This window comes from Pseudonaja textilis, chromosome 1 (genome assembly GCF_049901715.1).
Source record: "Pseudonaja textilis isolate UNSWEBS1 chromosome 1, rPseTex1.2, whole genome shotgun sequence".
NCBI lineage: Eukaryota > Metazoa > Chordata > Lepidosauria > Squamata > Elapidae > Pseudonaja > Pseudonaja textilis.
Genome location: NC_141990.1, coordinates 226,368,231 through 226,391,972, shown reverse-complemented (window position 1 = coordinate 226,391,972; position 23,742 = coordinate 226,368,231). Strand labels below are relative to the sequence as shown.

The following is a 23,742-nucleotide window of genomic DNA, read 5'->3' as shown; positions in this document are numbered from 1 at the left end:
TTTCTTTAAAAAAAATACCTTTAAAATTAATCTCTTGCTTTGTTTACCACCTTATTGGCCATATTATATCAATACCCTAATTTTATATACCACCCATAAATCTAAATAAATAAACAATACCCTTTAAACATCTGTATTTAACACACTACTATATTCCAGGGGAGATTTTACTAAATATGAACCAGCAGGGCAGGATAGCAGCTGAAGTCCTAGAACAATTCTCGATTGCCTCTACGGACATTTTTTCCATAGATATAAGTAGTCATACAATGTCCGTAGAGGCAATCTAGAATTGTTCTAGGACTTCAGCTGCTGTCCTGCTGATTCATATTTAGTTTGTAGTCAAAAATTATTTTCACAACTTTTATTATTTTGAGGGATTATATGACCCTTCCTATTGAAAGACAGACATCAGCTATACCCACTCACATCTTGTTGGTTTTCACAATACCAACAAGAATATTGTGATCGATCTATCCATCCATCCATCCATCTACCTACCTAGCTACCTTTCATCTATCTTTCATCTCTCTCCCTCCCTCTATCTATCTATCTATCTATCTATCTATCTATCTATCTATCTATCTATCTATCATCTATCATCTATCTATTTACCTATCTATCTATCATCTATCTCTCTACCTACCTACCTTTCATCTATCTTTCATCTCTCTCCTCCTCTATCTATCTATCTATCTATCTATCTATCTATCTATCTATCTATCTATCTATCTATCTAATCTATCTAATCTATCTAATTTATCATCTATCTATATCAATCATCTGTTAAAAATTTAAGATGAAAAATAAGAATTAATATTTAGAATAAAAAAGAAGGAAAAGAAAGAAGAAAAAACAGAAAAAAAGTGCAGAAAAAAAAGAAAATATAAAAGGTTTCTTTTACAGCAGTTACAAATATAAATTAACCTCTTGATCCATGGTTGCAATGCTTATATTTTTTCTATAATCTATTTTTTTCTAATCATCAAAACCATATATCATTATTTCATTGTGAGCTATCTTGTGCAAAGTCTTTCTTAAAGTAAGATAAATTAGTTACATAGTACAGAATTATAATTTTGCAACTATTTGTGGGAGGGACTAGCTAAGTTTAGTCTGCTATGATTTGTTCCTGCTTTCTGGAAGTATTTTGTTCTTTAACGGCTAACAAATTGTCTTCTTAGTACTTTGATGAAACTTAATTTGCACGGGTCTGTGACCCAACATACCCTGAGATTGACAATTGGCACTGTGCTCCTGTCTGCTCTGCGCACTATGCTGTAGAGGTCTTGCAGCCGAGAGGAGAGGAATGCTCGGAAAGTGCCAGACAGTCCAACCTGCCGAGCTTGCTGGAAACACTGGAAATCAGCTCCTCGGATGCCCCGCATGCTGCCGCTCTGGGGAGTGTTCAGGGCTATAAGATGCAGCTGGAAAAACAAACAGATGTTCACCCGCCAGGAAGAGCCAGGATAAATATTTCATCTGGTTGATGCCTGCTGTGACAGCCTAGCAATGGAAAGTATCTGCTCTTATCAAATTCAAGTTATCCAGACCAGTTTTTCAGCTCACTGCTGCCCAGATGGATCATAACAGTTTTTTGCTATTTAGCACCTGCATCCTCAAAAGCAGCTAGTATGATACAGTGATTAGGAGATTTCAAATTCTGATTCACTTTTGAAGCTCACTGATTCTCGCTGTTTTGGGGTGAATCATCATCTTCTAGCCTAATCTATGTCAAGATAAAATGGAAGAAAAGTCCAGTGATCATATTCACGCAGGTTGTTTAGCATGGTTATTCAATCTACTGTCTGGAAATACATAACCAAACAAATTAGTATAACGTGCCAATCCATAAAAAGAAGGCAAAACCAGCATTTCTTATCATTATCATGTTTTGTACAGATATTGTATCCTGAAATGAGTATCAGCATAGCTTGCCTGCACTGTTTTAGTGGAGGAATGGAAGCATGAATGCTATGGTGAAAATGGCAAAATGACCCAGTGAAAGAAGTTATGTTTGCCCCTAAAACCGAGTCCTCGTGTTTTTCCATTTGCATTTGTACTGAGTTCAGTTTGTTCAGCTCATGGGCAGGATAACAACTTAAAGAAATCATTTCAGGGGTTTTGATTTTTTTTTGTCCATTCTCCAAAAGCCACCCAACATGTGACATCAACCCTGATCTCAACCTCCAGTTACATTGAGTTGCTGTTGCTAGCTGTTTTCATAGCTAGCAACTTAAATCTGAACTGACACCACAACAAGCTGCGGCAGATGCTAGAATGAAGGATACGTTGATGACACAGGGACACTCACAGCTGGCTGGAAGTCATGATGTGTGTGAACTGCCAAAGGAGCAGTCTCAGTCTGGCGGTTGTTAGGAAAGAAATGGTCCAAGGATTCTTGCTGTGCTCCCTGACGAGGTGGGTGGACGGCAGGTTGCTCAGGAAGGTGATGTGGGTCGACCACACTCTCGTCCCCTCTCCAAGGTTTGGCAGTAGAATAAGCATTATATTCCGGACGTGCATGTACTGGTAAGTGTGGCTGAAATGGACGATGAGATCCAGAGGAGGCTGTCCCTCCATGAGAGTAGTGGATGCTGGAAGATCTTTCATAGACTTCATTGTCCTGGAATGGAATGAAGAATCAGGTTCCTTCTGCTCAGAAGAGAAGTAGCATTGTCTCAAAAGGTATGAAAGCCATGTATTTTTTTTAAAAAAAAGAGTTCTAGTGTACTTGAAGAAGTGCTAAATCTGTTTGTAAGGAGCTGACACATATTTTGGAAAATGATAGTCACTGGCAGGTGCCTTTGCTAAAGCCAAGTGCCTGGTCTCTACTGTCACATTTTTAATGAAACATCCTAGACAATATCAATGGCAAAAACAGTTGGGAGAAGAAGAAAACACTACTTGAAAACTGAAATAGCTAGAACCAAGCTGCCTCAGGTATGAAAAGTGTACGAGCCAAAGGCAATATGACGATCTGGCACAAAAAAAAGGGCTTTTAGGATATTTTTGTGCTGAAGTCAATGAAACGTGGCCACTGTCATAGCCAATCTAGTTTTGCAAGGACAATGGATGGCTTCTCCCCTACTCACTCAGAATCCCAGGTAGAAGCCCCAGTGCCAAGAATTTCATTTTTTTAGGATCTTTCAGCAATAGGAGCTTCCCTACCTTCTGGTTTTGTTTTGTTTTTAGCAGTGCAATTTCTCCCTTTACAGGTAGTCCTTGATTTATAACCATAACTGAGCTAGGAATTATGTTTGTAAGTCATGGAGTCATTGAAAAAGTCACTGCACGACCACGCCCAATCATTTGAGATGGTAGAAAATCATGATCAGCCAACCATGGAATGCTACAAATGGCCATAAATGTGCACCAATTCCAAATCATCCCAAATGCAACCATGTGACCACAAGGAAATGTAACATCAGAACTTTGAAAATGGGTTGTAAGTAGCTTTGGGGACGTCTTTTGTAATTGTGAACAATTGGTTAAGTCATTAAGCAAGGAGTACCTGTATTCATGTGAATGAGGAAATCATATAATTTATTTGCATACAGCAAAACTTCATTTCCTCCTAGTTTCCACCACCTAATAACTCTAGTTATATTGCATTCAGATAAAAGCTATCTTGATTTGTTACAAAGGCACAAAGCAAATAATTAACTACGGAAATCCAAACATTAAGCAAATCCTATAGAACCATAGATATTCCCAAAACAGAAAAGTCCTAGCAGCAAGCGTAGGATGTTGCATTTTTTATAGGTTTTCTAGCTAATGGCTAGTATTAGATAATAATGTTCCACCTACCAGTCCAGAGCCAGGAATGGATATTCTTTCCTCCAGCTGAAATTGAACCAAAACAATGATTGAAGAATTTATATAGCACTTCCTTGCAGCAATTCCCAGCCAACCTCCTGAAAAAGCTAACTGTTTGGAAATAATACTACTGACACATAGATATTATAGGAAAAAAGAAAACCAAATATTTTCAGCATGTCATTCTTCTTTCCAAGAGTTTGGGTAGGTGGGTGGGGACAATAACAATTTTGACGTCTATTTCCTGCTGCCTCAATCTTCTGAGTTCGAAGGTATAAATGGTCTTCCCAAGGCTTTGAGAACTTAGTGATGGTGAAGCTGGGTTCATAAAAGTTCTGTTTATTTACCTATCTTAAGACCTGAGAAGACCACATGCTAAAATCTGGTTACATTTGAACTGACATTACAGAGTCCAATGTGAACTAAGCTTACGTTATCTCAAAGATGCTTTTTTCCTTGAGGAAAAAAACCAGTTGCCTTTTGAAGAAAAAAAAACACCTTTGAGACAACTATGATCTTCTATGACTGAGAATCTCCACAGACATCAAGTGTACATGAGTTTATTTTAAGCAAGCCCTTTCTAAATCGAGAGGGAAGTTCATCCAACCTTATGGGAGAGTGTTCCTTTCAGATCCCATTCTCATTTTATACATGTGAATAACCTAGTTATTTTTCCCTGAAGAGAGTTTTTATTCTGCCATAATAATTGTGCATCTAAAGTTTCATCCCTTAGGAACACCGCCATAGTTGAGGCAGAGTAATGTTTCTCAACTTTGTGTCAACTTTTAAGTTAAGTGGACTTCAACTCCCAGAATTCCCTTATCAGCATGTAGGGGAGTTGAAGTCTATACATCTTAAATTGCTGAAGTTGAGCAATGCTAAGGCAGAGGGTACTCACAAGGATTCTTCTGAAGCCATTGTGGACACGGATGTAGAGCTCTTCTCTATCTTGGATGAAAAGGAGCTGCCCTTCAGGCACCTCATGAGCTCTGCTCATCAGGTTCTGGTAGGTTGCTAAAATCCGTACCTTTGGGAGAAAAAGCATTTTTAAAATGTGAGGGAAAAGAACTCTGCATTTTTGCTACTGTTCATTAGCAATATAAGGGGAGCAAGGGTGGAATGGAAATGAGAAGCTTCCAAGATGTGCAATATTATCATTCTCACTTTAATTAAACCAAATACTACCAGCCACAGTTGACCATTCTGTGGCCAAATTTCAGCAGTGCAATCTTGGGAGGTTTGACAGGGGGAGGCAGTTGCAGTCTTGGGGGGTTGAGGGGGAAGGCTGTTGAAACCTAACAGGTTGTCCACCCTTGTGTAAAGACAGTGGCTGGATTCTCACAATCTGTTGAACCAGAGACTGACACTACTTGGTTTAATCTGTATGTTGTGTAAACCCAGGTTAAATCCATGAGGCTTAATTTTAGACTCAACAATCTGGAATGTAACAAGTTGGAGAATAATGCTCTAAAAATACGAGGTTTTTCATCTCACCCCCAAAGAAGGTGGGTCACTAATGCCTGGAGGTCCTGGGGGTCCTGGAGGTCCTGGGGGTCCTGGAATACTGATATCTGAAAGAAAGCAAAACCATATTTAAACCATGATCGATCTGTAACAAATTAATTGAAGAGACATTAAGTGTCTACTCACGTTGCCTGTGGGGACCTGGGAAAGAAGGGGGTCCTGGAGGTCCTGGAGGGCCAGGAGGGCCAGGCGGCCCTTGTGGCCCTGGATGTCCTTCAAAACCTGCCCCTGGAGGTCCTTGGGGGCCTGGAGGGCCAGGCAGGCCCCTGATGCTCTCACCTTTGGGACCCTGAAAAAGCAAATATATATTAACTTTTTGCCCAAAAGAAGGAATGTGGTTGTTAATTAATAACCACCATTATTATTCTAAGCCTGAGAAGAGGTACGTTCATCTTACATAGCTGTTTCCCACTCTTACCACATCTGCAGATGTGATCTGGTAGCCCTTTTTACAGTGACTTGTTCTTTGTTGGGGAGGACAAACCACAGGACTACATGTAAAGCTACCATGAAGAATATTCTTGGGATTTGATAGATAAAATCTGTCTGATAAAATCTGTCTGATTCATTCAGATTGGGTGAGCTCCTATCAAGATATCAGAAGCAAGGCTTTGCATAGTTAGCCGAGATGAATTCAAGCTTTTAATTTCCAAGGAAGTGTATAGGATTGTCAGGTCTTGGCTACCTATCCATTAGATCAGGGGTGTCAAACTGGATTTCTTTGAGGGCCATATCAGCATTGTAGTTCTCCTCTGTGGGCCAGTGGCAGAAGGGGGTGAGGGCATGGTGGCAGGGGCATTTTGGCCTATTCTTTGGCCCATTCTTTGCCCATTTTCAGCCTGTTTTTTGGGCTGTTTTCAGCCCATTTTTTGGCCTGGTTTTGGCCTGGTTTTGGCCCTGGTTTTGGCTAGCAGGATGCTGCAGAGGGCCATAGAGGGTGAAAATGAGGCGCGGAGGTCCCACACACAGCCCATTTTAGCTGCCAGAGGCTCCATGGGCTAGTCCCTTGATATTTCCAGGCCGGCCCCTCAAGCCAGATTTTTAGCACCCCGTGGGCTGGATACAGCCCATGGGCCTTGAGTTTGACACCTCTGCATTAGATCCTTTTTTTTGGTGAAGAATGCCCAGGATCTGATATGATTAGGTCCATGGAAAAATATTGGCTTTGTTGAGGCAAGGGATGCTTTCAACTGCTTTGAAAGAGGTGGTGGTATACTCCCAACTTAAGAAGCCATTGCTGGACTTAACAGTTGTAGAAAAACAGGAGGAAGGAGTACTAAATATGTTTGCCACCTTGAGTTAAAATATAAATAATAAAGATGCGATTAAAAATAAAAATCTAAAAAAATGTTCATCCAATCTCCAACATTTTCTTTTAAGGGAAGGTTGTTGAGAAAGTTGTCAGGCTGCTGCCCAGAAAATCCAAATGGAGAGACATTCCATGTGGAGCCAACAACCATGACAAAGACCAAAGAACCTGTATAATTAGACCAATTCTTCAGAACTTTTCCAAATAAGGAGGGAATATGTGCTCAGAATGAGTTGTTTTAACTCTCTTGGTTCATATTAAAGATAAGTGACTTTATGATTTAATAAACTGGACACTAGAGGGGACTAACGATTCTGAGTAGTAGAAGGAAAAAAATCACAAGCTAATTTTTGGTGTCAGTTAACTAGGACTTACAAAATGACACAAAATTTCATAGTATTAGAAATTTTAAAGGAGATCTTTGAAGAATGGAGCCAAATATTAATAACTATAATATCAACAGTGTCAGTAATGATGACATGGTTGATATTGATCTGGCCTACACTTGGAACAGACTGAGAAGAAATTAACTTCAGAGTGACAAGCTGATTAACCCCTCCTCTTGCTTTCTTCAGTTATTGCTGTAAGCTGCAGATAATACTTGCTTAGCAACCACAATTATAATCAGCTGATCAGAAAAGTATGTGACCACAATGGGCTTTTGATCTAACTTCCCATTTGGTTGTTGTGATTGCAATTTATGATTTTTACTCCTACATTCTCCACTAACTCTGTTTGTTATAAGCCCGTTGGGAAGCTTGCAAATTGCAAACACATGACTACAAGATGCTGCAAATGGTTGTAAAAGTGTGCTGGTTGTGAAACTCCCTAATGGCCATCACCTAACTGCAGGATATTGAGACTGTCATAAATGTGAGGACTGGTTGCAAAGCTGATTTTTTTAAAGTACCATTGCAATTTCAAATGGATGCTAAATGTGACCATTGCTAAGCAAGGACTGCCTATATCAGGTCCCATAGATCTCTATCAGGACCTTTCCATTCTGGTGGGAGGGGGGACGTTTGGGGTTACACTTTCATGGGGTTTTCTTTTGTTCCTTTTTCTGCTTTGATGTACCTTTGGGAAGCTGGGAAAGGGGAAGAATCTGCCTTGGGCCATCTGTTATGTCTCAACCCCGGAGGAACGAGGTGGTGCCTGGGAACCACCTCTTATCACCTTCACCACCTCACAACATCTCTGCACCTTGGAATTGGCTCAAAATTGAACTAGGCATTGGGAGGGGCCTTGAAGAAGTGGTTTAACTTGACGCTTCAGTGTGGGAAATTCAGATTCTGCCTACACTCTCTCTGCTATCTCTTGTCTTCCAACAAAAGTTCCTTTTGAAATGCTATTTGTTTCAAGAGTTCTGCTTTCTTGAGAAGACTAGCAAGCCAGGACCTTACATAAAGCCTGTATTCCAAATGTGCCTCAACACTATTCTAAACTGCTATGTCTTTACACCAGAGGACACTAGTTTTTGCTAAGAAGCAACACTGAAAAGCTTCTGCTCTTTGAGAGTTTAGTCTTTTTCCTTTTCAAGACCACATAGACACTCAAAGCTGCTACACACGTAGTAACATTTTCACCATCTTGAAAATTATCAAGGAATAAAATGGAAGAACATGCCATTTTATAAAGACATTGTTGTATGCTATGAGAACTCTCACCGGAAGACCAGGATACCCTTGGGGACCTGGAAGTCCAGCAGCACTTGATCCAACACCTGATTCACCCTTTTCGCCTTTCATCCCAGGATCACCTTTGTCTCCTGTTTCTCCCTATGGACAGAGAATTAGTAAACGAATATGCAACAATCCTCAACTGAAATGCATCCACTTGCGGCAAAGGAACAAGTGAAACCTCCCAATGGGAATAGCAAAGAAAAAACAGAAATAAGACATAAGGACAAAATTTCTCACCCTGAACTAAAACACCACTTTGGCTACCATGCTCTATAAATGCAAGGCTGATTTAGGTGATGATAATTTTTATTATTATATTTGTTCTTTGAGTCAGTTTCTGATTCTTGGTGTCTCCCTGGACAACTCCCTGCAGTTTGCTTACCAAGATTTTGGAACTCCTACCTTTTCCTAGGGCCGAGAGAAACCAGCTAGCTTTGTACCTAAGGCTGTAATAGAAGCTGCAGTTTCCTATTTCTAGCCTGTTGCCTTAATCACTAAAACAAGCTGACTCTTAAGAGAGGGTAATACATGCCCAATTGAAGATAAAACTCATTGGAGATAATAGTCAGACACCATTGCCTCTTCTGAATGGGTAAATCAGACATGTTTCAGATGATTAGGTTCAAAGCTTTTATGTTGGTATTCAGCAACAGAATCAAACACTAAGTTCTACTTAATAATAATCACTGCCAGAGTAGCAGCCAAGTAAAATGTCAAAAGTACAAACAGTTTTTTATTTAATAAATATATGTTTAATGGCATGTTGAAACACACTTAATTTTGGTTCCCTAGAGACTTAAATTATTGTATGAAAAAGCTTCTGTAGTCTGTAGGCTAATGAACAAGTTGCCATGACAGTTTGATCTGGGAAATCCTAATTAATGTTTAAGCAGGTAAACATATTAAATGTTTGTGCAATTTGTGAATCTGTCACTGAGAAGTCTGAGCGAATGAATGATTTATTTAGTTGTTTGAAGGCTAACATTTTGAATATGCATACCCTGATCATGGATAAGCTATAAGTAACCAGAAATAACATACTAGGCATGCTTTTTTGCAAGATCAGATAATCTGAGGCTCCTTGGTTTAAAAAGCTACATTTTCAGCAATGCAGAGCATCTTTTGTATTCTGAAGATATGGAAATCAACCTAATCCAAATAAAATTGTGTGAAATTGGTTCACTGAATAGCCCACCATCCTCATCTGTACAGCAGCAGAAGTTTAGCTCTTGCAAACCCACATTAGGGCTGGGCTTTCAGCCATGTTTAGCAGAATACAACTTCAATGATGTTGAAATTTAGAAGCAAGGATAATATTGGAAAAAAAGCAAAGCAAATTGTGTTGGCTGGGAATTGAACCCAGGTCAACTGCTTGGAAGGGAGCTATGCTCACCATTATATCACCAATGCAGATTGATATTTAAGGTAACTCACAGTAATACTCCTGCAATGAAAATCCCATGCCTGCTTATATTATTATCCAGTCTAATAAACACATGCTGGGCGGATTTGCCATCTTGCTCTGAGGTCCAATGTATCAATTACCCCAGCAATCTTCCTAGGATAAAGAAATCTGGGTTCTTTATAAACCCACACTTTCCTCCCATGTGAAGACTACTTACCCTGAAGGTGGAGCTGAATCTGCTGAGGTCATAAGGAAACTGGCCTGATGGAGAAGAAACAAAAAAGAAACCGAGAATTCAGTTGTCCTCCTGGCAAAGCATGTACTATGCTGAGAAACTTGCTTCCTTTCTCCTCTCTTTTACAATGAAATTTCAAGGCACTGCCAAATCACTCAGGGTTATATGTAACAAATATTTATATTTACTGGATGGACATTTTGGAACTCGCTTTCCAATAACCACAGCTCTTCCTGAATAAATACAAGCAAGGCTGAAGTGAGAGGCATGAGCCAGTTTCTGACATAGACTGGAGAGCTGAGCTTTACCAAAGAAAAGCAGACCCCAAAATCTTTTAGTTCATTTTGATGATAGTGGGAAGAAGTAAATATAGAAGATCGACACCCAGGAAAAAGACAAATAACTATCACTTTTTTCCCAGAAAACAAAGAGGATGTGCCTGAAGACAAGGGAATTTGGTGCTTAAAGCAAAGCATGTAAAAGCTGGTTACTCAGAATGGATATGTTTGTTATTTTTGCAGACATAGCTTGCCTTTTTCAATAGTTTCACATTGTGAATTCTAGGAACATTTGATAGGCAATATCAAAACACCCGCATCATCTGCAAATGTTCACTATCTTCCTCAAATTTGTATTCAAAGTCAGCATATATATACTCTCCGTTTTCATTGGTAGAGGGTTGCAGGAGGCCATTGCAGCTGAAAATGGAGCTCAGGAGCCTGTTTTCTGTGGCAGAGCGCTTGGACCACCACAGGCACCCTGACACAAATGACATTGATCTGGTCATGCCCACCCTGGCCACACCCACTCCATCCCCCTCCCCCAAGGTCAAACACATTCCTGATGCAGCCTCAATGAAATTGAGTTTGACACCCCTGGTATAGTTCCAGCCTTTATGCAGTAATATATTCTAACCATTACTATAACTACAAACCTATCTAGTCAACAAAACCTAATGTCAAAGTTTCATTTTTTTGACACCTCAAGCACTAAGTCCAGAAATGATTTCCAAGTGGACACAAACTTAGCTGTCCTTTTTGATTAAATCAGTCAATTTAGCCATTTCTGCTAACTCCGTCAGCTTTTGCAGTTGCCCATTGTGGAAATTAAATTATCTTTCCGTTTTTGTATGATTCATGACAAGTCTTGATAAGAGCTGAAGTAAATGTGAAATTAAACATGTATCATATTTTAGGGAAGCTTACCTGGTGGTCCTGGAAGACCCTGTTCACCTTTTTCTCCTTTCTGACCATGGTAGCCTGAAATAGAAACTGGCATAAGGCTTGGCACCCCAAGAACTAATGAGGAAGCATCACACTCCAAACCCAAGTGAAATCTAACACAAAACCAAATGTTCAGAAACTGTTCATTTAAACAAAAGCTTAAATTGTGGCTTCATTTTAAACAAAATTATTTTAAAACCTTTAGGAGAAGAACAACGCAATGGTTCTGATACATACTTACTAGATGGGGAGAAATTAATTTTGTTAATGGCAACTCAAGTCATTGCGAAGGGGAAGGGAAAAAAATTATTATGTTTCTATCACAGTATTTCCCACTTGGGTTCCTCCCAAATGTTTTGAATCATATTTTCCAACAGTCTCAGCCATCATGGCCCATATGCAGGGTTAGTGGAAGCAGGAATCCAACCCATCTGGCAAAATTAAGGCTGGACACCTGGCTGGGGGATTCTGGGAGTTGAAATCTGCACATCTTAAAGTGGCCAAGGTTGAAAAACACTGCTCCCAGTTCAGGGGTAAAACATGGGCAAGAACCACCATGGTTGTAGGCCTTCTTGAATCCACCTCCCACTTCCTTTATCTAGATCTACCACTTTCTTACCAGGCAATCCTGGAGGTCCTGGAGGGCCCAAATCACTAAATGCCTGAAACAATAATTTAAAAAAAAGTTTCTACCAAAGTGCGTGGCTATAAAAAGAATTAGGCATTCCATTTTCTGCCCTAAAACAATATGTCCCCTTAGTTCCCCGGAATATGAGATGTATTTTAGCTATTACTCACATTATTCTCGTAAACTGGTACAGGACTGCCTGGGGGGCCTGGAGGCCCTGGGGGGCCAGGAGGACCCTAGGGGAAAAGGGGAAAAATCATGACATTCATTACATTTAATAGGGTGAAATATTAAACAGAGGTCCGAGAGATTGCAATACATCAGCGGCCACTCAACTCTACCTAAACACAATAGAAAGAAATGGAAAGTATCATTGCCAGCGAAATCTTGTTCCAGCTTTATCGTTTACAGCATAGGCAATGATGAAAATATACATGCTTGTGTATCTTTCCATCAGTCATAGATTAAAAAAGTAAAGTAAATTTGCTGCCTGCAGCTTTGCAAAGACTACAACAACAATATCCCCTTTCATTAGTCTGTACTAGCAGATGGTTACTTACTCAGTGTATTTGAGGAATCTAGGGGGATTCATATCTGTTTTCTTGGAATCCAGGTTTCCCCTGGATTAGAACATGGGAACCCACAAGTGAACTTATTGCTGCTTCCCCCCTCCCCCTAATTGTGTGGTACTTCCCTCTGCTTTAGTTCTCAGGCAACCAAGGGAGAGAGCAAATATATATATCCCCTATGAAGTTGTACTTTTGTAGTAGAGGGGCTTGACTGTCAAAAAGCTTGGCCAAACATTGAGCAACTATCCATGGTGGACCAAAGTAACTGAAGGTTAAATATGATGTTGTTGTAACTTCACCTTTTTCTCCTTTTTTCCTAATAATAGAGCCTGAGAAGCTTCACTAAATAAATACTGGTTGAACATAGACAGCATTGCTGCCCACCATCCTTCAGCCTAAGGTACAATGTAATTATGTCCCTCTAAGTCAGTATTGACTCTGGTCAGGTATGTTTCTACAGGTTTTTTGGCAAGATTTTTAAAAATTATTTGCCACTGCCTCCTTTCTAGGGCTAAAAAGGAGGGACTGGACTGAGGCCACCCTGCTGGCCTAGTGGGACTAGAACTCAAGATCTCTTGATTTCTAGCCTGGTGCCTTAGCCACTACACTAAATTCATACTTCTTGGAATTGTATTCAAATGGATTTAAATGGACAAACAAATTCCAATATACAAACTGCATATTTGAATGCCAACTGCTAGAAAGGAACAACGGCAAACAGCTCTCATTATACAGCCTGTATTTCTGAGTTTCCCAAATAAACCTGGTAAGCCACTGTGGGACACAGAAAGCTACTGGAGAGGCCCCTGGTCTGATGCAGCACATCCATTCTTTTCTTATCATTCAAAGAATTGCTTACTTACCCTTAAGCCCAGCGCTCCGCTTAAGTCTGCTGGGTCACCTTTTTCTCCTTTCAATCCATTCATACCAGGCCGGCCCTGAAAGGATCAACAAATCAATGGAATTGCCTTGAAAAGATGGTGAGGAGTAGCTGAATAGAATGCAATGAAATATCCACAAAAAGAAAGTACTGTATTTGCTCATTTATAATAGGATTTATTTATTTAAAAAAACAAAACAGGGAAGAAAAAAATAGTGAAAGAAAAAAGAGAAAAAAATAAAAGCAATGCAACAAAACATTATCTCTATCTCGATTTCATTTATATAACCTACATCTGGGCTTATACATGTATGCAAAGCTACTCTTTCAACATCAGAAAGGTAGCTGTATGGATGACTTTATTCAGTAGATCTTATGTTACTTGCAATTTATGAATGAGCCACATACAGACTTAGATTATAAAAGGCATGGTTATAATGACATGGTCTTTTTATACTAAAACTATTGCATAATCTTTCAAACACATTTATAACGAAATGAAACAATAAAAATAAAACACCCAACAATTTAAAATTGACAACCTAATATATTAATTAATTACATTCTGTTACAAGGATTACAGAAATGACATAATGTGAGGAGGGAATGTGTACCCACAGTTCAGCCACCATCATCTTTCCTGCTTCTAAAGGGTGCAGCAGAGCAAAAACGTGGGGAGAGGAAAGAAGTTATGGCTGTGCATTTATTTGTGAACAATTTGTGAAGACCATTCTTGTGTTACAGTTTATCTTGAATGGGGTGGATAAGCTAAAAAGCTCAGGCTTGACCACTGGAGGATAGCCACAAAGTGTGAAGGACACTCTTGGCCCTGGACACTCTTGGCCCTTGGCTCATGGATGCTTCTGGCTGGTGCCTTGTGTGACAGCTGCTCTCCTTCCTTAGTGCTGTTTTGACACTGCCAGAGAATCTAGCTGAAGTGCAAAATACACTGGAGAGTCATTCCAACAGCAGCTGCAGATGTGCCATGTAAGTCAAATTGTGGGCTAGTGGGATTATTTTGTCGAGCAGATGGATCCTGGCTGGAAAAGGACAGGCCCTAAAAGAAAGGGCACCACTGTAGTGAGATAGCCATGTGCTCATAAGGAAGACAGAAAAATACCATGAAGTTGACATAGCTGTATCTGTATGGAGCCAGAATTCTGCTCTGGAGAGGAACAGCTAAGAAGACTCATGTTCTAATGGTCAGTTTCGATATTAATAAAGATTTGGGAGATGGTTCACTCATTATTGTCAGTGAACTGATTCACCAGTCTACCAGTTCACAGAAAAGCAATAAAAATACAGTGAAGAAGACTTTATCCTAATGACTTTAGAATATATTGCTTGTAAAAGGATAATAGTTCAGTTGCTAGATTCTTGAAACACCCTGACTTTTCTCTTTATGAATCTTGCTAGGGAGGCTCTGAGAATAGTGGTTGGAAACGCAGTTACTTTTAGTTTGGACAGATACTACTATGTGTGCCATTGGTATTTATGTCCTGGAGAATTGTCTGCAGAACATTATGGGTCTGCATTCATTTTTGTTATTGATTCATTGTTCATTTGCAAGAAAATATACATAATTTTAATTTCTGCCACTTCTTTAATTCCAGTCAAATACAGGATGATGAGTTGAGAATTTTCTCTTTCTCTTCATTTACAGAAAAGAATATTATATATCTCAGAAAGGGACTAAAATCTGAATGGAGTGATGGGCAGCATATAAATTAAATAAATAACTAGCTAGATAAAAATCAAAACTCTTACAGGTCTTCCAGGAAAGCCAAGTTCTCCCTTCCGTCCATATCGCCCAGGTGACCCCTAAAAGAAAGCAAAATGAAAAACTCTATTGGAAAAGATAGACAGAGATGGTAAATTGGGAAGACCCAGAATCACTTCAATGTTGCTATATTTATACCACAAGATTCATAAACCCAGAAGGAAGCTGAAGGGCTATGTCATTGTTCCTTCCAACAGAAAAATTTTGCATGAATGCTAGCAAAATTAAGGTCAAAATGCAGTAACTGGATAAAAAATAATACTAAGGCTTCTGAGGAAATTGCAGAGGTCTAGAAAATACCTAGATTTGGATATATTAGAGCAGTGTTTTTCAGCCTTGGTAACTTTAAGATATGTGGACCAACTCCCAGAATTCCCCAGCCATCTTGTTGGTTGAGAAATTCTGGGAGTTGAAATCCATACGTCTTAAAAGGTTTGGGAAACACTGTATTAGAGAAAACCCTAATATTACCCTCTGCCCCACAGAAAACCCAATGATGGACAATCATGAAAAAACTAAGCATCAGTATGAAAAATAACACAGGACATGGGATAGAAATGGCTGTCCTGAACTTTTTAGATTTAGCTAGGTTTGGCTGGCAGCCTTCAGTCGCTTTCAAGGGAGGATGCCTACAATATTTTGTTGCAGACTTTACTTTCATAATCTATCCATAAGATTTCCTAACTGCACCTACCAAAATAAAGAGAAAGAGTGCAGCAGTATTTAAACCACAATTGGGGACAACAAATACAATTATGAGAATTTTTAAAGTTTCATCAGTCCAAAAAAATAAAGTAATAACCATTGTGAAGAGTGCTTAATTCTGAAATTAATTCCTTGCATAAAAGTAAAGATACCATTTATAACTTACTGCTGGTCCCATGGGTCCACTTGGGCCTGGTTCACCCTGTAAATAAAAGGGTGTATGGTCAGAAAGGCACATCATTTTTGGAACAGTTTCCCCTAACTAAACACCGCTGTATAGAACTTCCTCTTTCAGCATCACCTAATTACCGCAGAATTACAAGAACTGAAGTTTAGCATAATCTGTAAATAACTTCTAATTGGAAGATAGATTTAAAGAATCCTAAAGCTAATGGAGATTTTATATCAGAAGCTGAGTTAGGGCCCTCTTTCCTTTCTTCCTCATGCAAGGAAGTCCTTCTTTACCATGTGAGAAGCGGATTCTTTAGTATCTTGCTGCCCAAAAGCAATAGTAATTGGGAAACATTTTTCAAATGTAAGCAAAAAAAAGAAAGAAAGAAAAAAACTATACCTTTTCTCCTTTTGCAAGGATTATTCCATCAGGCCTAGTTATAACTCCTGGCTCTCCTTTTTCACCCTGTCCAGGGAGCAAAACACAAGAAGGAAACAGTGGTTTATATCATTTCCGGAGCAAATGTAGCACACATTATAAGCATCTCTTTAGTACAATGCAATCATTTTATTAAAGCAAGGAGAAATTAAACTGGATTCCAAAGTACCAAACAATACTTTTGCATTTATGTCCAAGGTGTATATATACTCCCATTCCTGGCACAAATTAAGTACTGACTACAATTATTATCCTGAATCTAAATAAATAATTATCCCAACTCTCAATGTTTAAAATAAATTATTTGGTAAGCAAGTTGCACGTACTGTAAAAGCTGCAATACAGGAATGAGACAAATCATGCATTTTGGCTAAAAACTGCTATAATTTTTACTTCTGACTGTGGTTCTTTACTACGGTGATCATGCTGAGACATGGTCAGTACAATTTGTACAAGGGAATGTAATATCTAACTAAACTGATCTATATATGGTCTTTCCTACAGTATTTGCACATTATGTATATCTTTGCTGTAAATTTCTACAGTGGAAATAACACATGAATATGGCAATGTTAGATGATCTTGCAATAAAATGTTTTTTCCTCCCATTGATCACACAAATAAGAGATATTGTTCATTTAACAAAGGAAAAAATAAAATACCCTACAAAAAGACATTTTAAATAGGGGAACCTGATTAGTAGCAATAGCCATTTAATCAGTTATTTTTAGTTATACTTTTCTTGTTTTCCAGAAATTCAATGTAATATTACCAGAACACCATCAAATCCAATTTCTCCTGCTTCATTTTCCATGTAGCTTTCCCACAAATTCCAACCAATGAAAGCACTTGCTAATATTATTCTAACTTAAGGAAAACTTTAAGAGAAGCTTAATTTAAGGGTGAAAATGAGCCAGGGATGGTACTTCCGGTGATAAAACAGAGCTGGATATACAGCAATAGTAAAATTAGAAGCAAACGAAAAATATCTTGGATAAGAGACAATTTTCCACTATGATAATGATCTTGCAACCCAGATTTCTTTTTAAAAAGTGCTTTATACAATCTTACCTTCAGTCCAGGATAGCCTTGTAAACCTGGAGTTCCTGGGTCACCTTTAGGTCCCTTTGGTCCCTAAAGAGGAAGGTACACATTTCATGTCATCAAGTCTCATGTCCAATTCTTTCCTGGGGCTAATTGAGCAATTTTATTTTTGAGCACTTTTACTAACTGCATATGCTTCTCCTATGGCACATTAAAGCATGTGGTAAGCTAATAGGGCCTTCTTTCTTTCAATAACCTATTTGGAAATGGAACCCGCTGGATAAATATTGCCCTGAATATCATGGTTTCCTGAAGATCAATTGTTAAAATGTTTTTTTCTTGTAAACAGTTTGTAAACAGTTTAGCTATCTCAGAGCATAGAATGCTATCCTGTATTCTCTTCCTGTAGAAGGTGATCAATTGACTGACAGATAGACAGATGATGAAGTTTTCCAGGTACAAATTTGAATACCTTATAAAGGACAAGAAAAATTAATACAAGGAGAGGAGAGGAGAGGAGAGGAGAGGAGGGAAGGGAAGGGAAGGGAAGGGAAGGGAAGGGAAGAGGAGAGGAGAGGAGAGGAGAGGAGAAGAGAAGAGAAGAGAAGAGAAGAGAAGAGAAGAGAAGAGAAGAGAAGAGAAGAGAAGAGAAGAGAAGAGAAGAGCTTTAGGGTCAAAGGAAAGCTCAGAAATATTTCTGTGGCCTGGAAAATATAATGACTTTCTCAGCTCCTCACACAAAGGAGCACCCAGACAATTTTAATAGTTCTGCAAACTAAAGTTGCCTTTAACATGCTGAAAAGGAAAAGAGAAAGAAGACAGCTTTGCAATACCCCAATAACACATACTACCTTGTCTGATTGCATTACATTTTATTTTATTATTTATTTATTTATTTATTTTGTCAAGAGCTTACATTATAATAGAAACAAGAACATAAGTTTAAATGCAAGAAATAGGAACTAATATTTGGGGACAATAGGACAGGGACGGTAGGCATGATTGTGCGCTTATGCACGACCCTTACAGACCTCTTAGGAATGGGGTGAGGTCAATGGAGGTTAGTTTGAGGGTAAAGGAGTAGGGGTTTGAGCAGATGACAACAGAATCAGGTAGTGAGTGCTTCCTGCAATCAAGCTTGGAGTGGTTTACATTTAGTTTATATCTGTTCTGTGCTCTTGTGTTGTTATTGTTAAAGTTGAAATATTCATCAACTGGTAAGACATTGTAACATATGATTTTATGTACTATGTTAAGTCTAATCTTAGATGGCGTAATTCAAGGTTATCTGAGCCTAGAATCTCAAGTCTGGTGCTGTAGGGTATTCTGTTGCGAACAGAGGAATTTAGTACTCTTCTGAAAAAATACTTCTGGACTCGCTCAATTGTATTTATGTCTGATATACAATGTGGATTCCAGACAGCAGAGCTGAATTCAAGTATTGGTCTAGCAAAGGTTTTGAATGCCCTAGTTTGCAAATCAGTATTACCAGAGGAGAAGCTTCGTAAAATTAAATTTACAACTTTTAAAGCCTTTTTGGCAATACTGTTGCAGTGAGCTTTCATGCTTAGATCATTCGATATCAGAACTCCAAGATCCTTGACAAAGTGAGGGTCATCAACAAGGTCATGTCTGCCTAGCTTGTATTTGGTATATAGATTTTTTTTACCAATGTGTAGGACAGAGCATTTGTTGGTAGAGATTTGGAGTTGCCAACTGTTAGACCATTCAAACATATAATCAAGGTCTTTTTGAAGGATGGTAGCATTGACAGTGGTGTTGAATAGTTTTACATCATCAGCAAAGAGGACGCAGGTGCTAACAAGGTGATCACAAAGGTCATTAATGTTGGGTATATGGATACACCAACCAGGTTTGGGTTGAATAAATATGTAAACCTAGTTTAAAGTGTTTTGTAGCTTTAAGCACAAGAAACTGCAATGTCATTGTGGGTGCGGTTGCAGGCAGTAATAAAGGTAGGAAGGGAAACGTAATAGACCGCGGCTTCTGGATGCACCTGGTTCTGTTCCTGGTCTGCTGCCTGCTGTTTTGGAACGTCTGTCTGCTTGCTTTTGGAGGCTACTGTGCCAGATACCATTTCAACTGAACACAAAGACTGTTTGCCTGGTGAGCTGTGGATTCAGCGTTGTCTTTGAGAGAAAGGTATCGGGAGAAGATTTACAAGCAGATAAAGACATTGTATTTACTGTTAATGGACTTGATAACTGGATGGATATACTGGATAATGATATATGGACTGAATGACACTTCTTAATCTCTGTGTGCAATAAATAACTATTTTAAAACCACAAGCAGTGTTTTTGTCTCCAGTGTGTGTATACTCTTGGGCCCACTCTCTCTCTCATTTGCCTGCCTGGCTTGACTGCTGCTGCATACTCTGCTTGGGGGTTTATCCCCAAACACTAACATTGGTTATGGGCCCAGCAGAGTGCACAGTCTAACTAACCAGGATATAGCAGTGAGAGCTGGTGTGAGTTGCACATTACTGTAAATACAAACTGTTTGTTAAATAGTTGTTTATCACAAGAGCAATGGCACAAGTAAATTTGCCAAGTCTGTCCATGATATCCAGACTAGATGGAACAAACTATGTTTCATGGTCAATGAAATGTAGTTTACTTCTACGAAGAGAAGGTTTGTAGAACATAATAACAAACCCACCAGATGTATCTAACTTAAATCCCAATGATGAAGAGGATTATAAACTGATACAGGATTATGAACGAAAGAATGAGCAAGCTGTGTGCATCATAGGTCTCACCCTGTCTGACCAGCAACTCATTCATATCCGTGGAGTGGAAAATGCTGCAGACTGCTGGGATAATCTCAAAAGGATTTATGTTCGAGACAGTGTAGGAGCTCATATCAATCTTACACGGAAGCTGTTTAGAACACATCTTGAGATAAATGGAGACATGTTAACTCATTTAAACTGTATGAAAAGCATTTTTCAAGAATTACAAGAAAAAGAGCTTATATTTAATGAGTTGCAACAAGTATACATCATACTGTCTTCTTTGGATCGAAGCTATGATGATTTTGTGACTGCATTAGAGGTATTGCCAAAAGACAGTTTATCAGTAACTGAGATTACTGGCAGGCTATTAGAAGAAGCCAGAAGAAGATTTGAACGTGACCAGCTGAGAGAAGATAAGCCTAATAAAGAAGAGAAATTATCTTCAAGGCTGGAAAGAAACCAGCTGTGTAAAGTAAAGCACCCGGAAGAAGAGAATTTATCTTCAACGGCATACACAATTAAAAAGTGTTTTAATTGTGGAGGCAGAGGACATTTGGCAAGATTCTGCAGAAAAGTAAAAAGCCAGAATGTAAAGAAGCCAAAGAAATCCTTTGAACTGGCCATGTTTGGCAATTGTGATATGAAGAATGATTTATGGGTGGTGGACAGTGGTGCATCCCACTGCATCACGAGAGATAAGACAAAGTTTATAAAAATGTCTACAAGTTCTCAATGTATATCACTCGCCAATGGCTGGCACCTCAAGGCCAAGGGTGAAGGTATTGCTTATTGTCCATGTTTAAACCAGAATATAAAAATGTTATATGTACCACAGTTAATGATGAACTTACTTTCTGTAAGAGTATTAGATAAACTAGGATATGTAGTTACATTTAATAATAATAAGTGCATACTGGAGAGAGATAACAAAAAGGTAACTGCAGCTTTAAATGGAGCATTGTATGTCTTACATGATAGTAAGAAAGGGGAGGCACAGACTGTATTTAATAATATCAAGCCTCATGACGAATGTATCCATTTATTGCATAGGCGTTTGGGGCATGTGAATTTTAAAATGCTAAAACGTACAGTAGAGTTATCTGCAGGAATAAGGTTAAAACCCTGTGATAAGTATTTGCGTTGTAATGTCTGTTGTGAAGATAAGAGTAAAATAATGCCTGCAAATAGACTAAATGGTTTCAAAACTAAAGAACCGTTAGAAGTAGTATTTGCAGACATTATAGGTCCAAAGAAACCAAGTATGGGGGGTGCTCGATATATACTGAGCATTATGGACCATTACTCTAGATATGGGTTTTGCTACCTAATGAAAAGCAAAACTGAAACATATCAACATTTCTTCAACTGGTTAAAGTTTGCTGAAAGAAAAACCAAACAGCAAATTATAACCCTGGTGACAGATAATGGTACAGAATTTGTCAATAGCAAATTCCAGAGTAGATTAAAGGCAGCTGGAATAGCTCACAAGACATCTGCACCATACAGACCACAGCACAATGCATATGTTGAAAGGCGAGGCCAAACATTGCAGGCAATGACCCGTACTATGTTAACTGATTCTGGGTTACCTGATTCTTTGTGGGGGGAGGCCACAATGTGTGCTAATCATTTATTAAATAATGTGGTTAACTCAACCACTGGTGAAATACCATTCACCATGTGGCATGGCAGGAAGCCTGATTTGAGTTACCTGCACACATTTGGTGCACCAGCATGGGTGCATATCCCTACACAACTCAGGCGTAAAGGGCAACATAGAGCTAAACAATTATTCTTCGTTGGTTACCAAGCTAACCATAGGGCATATAGATTTTGGGAGAAAGGCACATCTAAGGTGTTATGTAGTGCTAATGCCCAATTTCTAGAGCACGTAGGATGGGATAAGTTAGAGCAGGATAACAATAACGAGGTGGTTATTGAATCATATAGAAATCCCATTAAGTATCCCTGTAACTTTAAAAATAATGTAAAGGAAGAAGTACAGGAAGAAGTACAGCCCCTAGAGGAAGAAATAGCTGAAGATGAGGAACAGGTAGTAACTCAACCAAGCCCAGTAATACCCAGAAGGACTACACGTATTTCTAGACCGCCTGATAGATACCAGGCTAACACAGTGTGCCAGGAAAATAGAATCCCAAATACTGTGGATGAGATTAAAAGATATCCTTCTAAAGAGAAAGAAAATTGGTATGCAGCAATTAATAAGGAATTGAAATCATTGAAGGATATGCAAGTGTATGAAAACGTGAGATTACCTAGTAATGAAAAACCCATTGGCTGCAGATGGATTTTTAAAATAAAAACAGATAAGGATGGAAAAACAATCCATAAGGCAAGGTTAGTAGCCCAAGGCTTTAGACAAAGTGCAAAAGACTATGATGAAGTATTTGCACCTAGTCTGAAAGCAGCAACTTTAAGGGCAGCATTAGTGTGGGCAGCAAGCAAGCAATATATAGTTAACCATTTAGATGTGGAAACTGCTTACTTGCACGCTCCACTAAGACATACTGTTTATATGAAAAGGCCTAATGGATTTAAAGGAGACAATAATAATGATAATGATTGTTGGTTATTAAAGAAGAGCCTTTATGGTCTTAAACAATCGGGCTATGAATGGAACCAGTATATTGTGAAGGAACTGACCAATATAGGGTTTAAAGCTGGTTTAGCCGACCCATGTCTATTTAAGAGAGAAAAGAATGGGAAGATATCATTATTATTGTTGTTTACTGATGATATTGCTCTGATGACTAAAACTAATGATGAAGCAAATGAAATAATAACATCATTAGCCAAGAAAATAAAAATCAAGCAATTAGGGGAGATAAAGAGATATCTAGGATTGAATATACTGAAAACACAGAAAGGTTTTAAGATATCTCAGGAAGATAAGATATCTAAATTGCTAATAGATTATAAGATGGAACTTTGTAAGCCTGCAAAGACTCCAATGAGTCAGGATATTTGCAAAATGGATACTCAAAGTCCCAAATGTGATAAGGCATTATATCAATCTTTGATTGGTAGCTTATCATATATTAGCAATTGGTCAAGGCCAGATATTGCTTTTAGTATTAATCAGCTGGCACGACACAATAATGATCCGCTTCAATGTCACTGGATAGCATTGAAAAGAATCTTAAGATATCTTAAAGGTACATTACACCATGCACTGTATTTAGAACCAAAAGGTGATCTCATATTGAGTGCTTATGCAGATGCTAGTTTTGCAGCAGAAAGAGATACTAGAAAGTCGACTTCAGGAACAGCCATAATGCTGGGTAAGACATTAATAGGCTGGAAGTCAATAAGGCAACAGCATATAAGTTTGTCTACTATGGAGGCAGAATTCTCCTGTTTATCTTTATTGTGTACTGAGTTGATTATGTACAAACAAATGTTGAAGGATATGGGTATAACTGTAAATTACCCTATAGTTGTACATGAAGATAATCAGGCAGCAATTCAAATGGCCACTAATATTGCAGTTAAAACGAGAAGTAAACATACAGATTTGAGGTATCTTAATGTAAGACAATCTGTACAGAGT

At 38.6% G+C, this 23,742-nt stretch overlaps 1 protein-coding gene across 5 annotated transcripts in view; it reads right to left on the bottom strand.

Annotated features, from left to right (window-relative positions):
• COL18A1 (collagen type XVIII alpha 1 chain) overlaps positions 1 to 23,742 on the bottom strand; it is a 101,550-nt gene that overhangs the window by 5,230 nt on the left and 72,578 nt on the right. For all 5 annotated transcript variants that reach the window (XM_087920782.1, XM_087920783.1, XM_087920778.1 and 2 more), the window contains 16 exons: positions 17,441 to 17,503; positions 16,331 to 16,396; positions 15,926 to 15,961; positions 15,042 to 15,095; positions 13,258 to 13,332; positions 11,996 to 12,061; positions 11,817 to 11,859; positions 11,180 to 11,233; positions 9,957 to 10,000; positions 8,320 to 8,430; positions 5,470 to 5,632; positions 5,314 to 5,390; positions 4,718 to 4,846; positions 3,811 to 3,846; positions 2,315 to 2,626; positions 1,230 to 1,427 (listed from right to left, as the gene is read on the bottom strand). In XM_087920782.1, the coding sequence (XP_087776908.1) occupies positions 1,230 to 1,427; positions 2,315 to 2,626; positions 3,811 to 3,846; positions 4,718 to 4,846; positions 5,314 to 5,390; positions 5,470 to 5,632; positions 8,320 to 8,430; positions 9,957 to 10,000; positions 11,180 to 11,233; positions 11,817 to 11,859; positions 11,996 to 12,061; positions 13,258 to 13,332; positions 15,042 to 15,095; positions 15,926 to 15,961; positions 16,331 to 16,396; positions 17,441 to 17,503 (1,527 nt within the window). The remainder of the gene's footprint in view (positions 1 to 1,229; positions 1,428 to 2,314; positions 2,627 to 3,810; positions 3,847 to 4,717; positions 4,847 to 5,313; positions 5,391 to 5,469; positions 5,633 to 8,319; positions 8,431 to 9,956; positions 10,001 to 11,179; positions 11,234 to 11,816; positions 11,860 to 11,995; positions 12,062 to 13,257; positions 13,333 to 15,041; positions 15,096 to 15,925; positions 15,962 to 16,330; positions 16,397 to 17,440; positions 17,504 to 23,742) is intronic.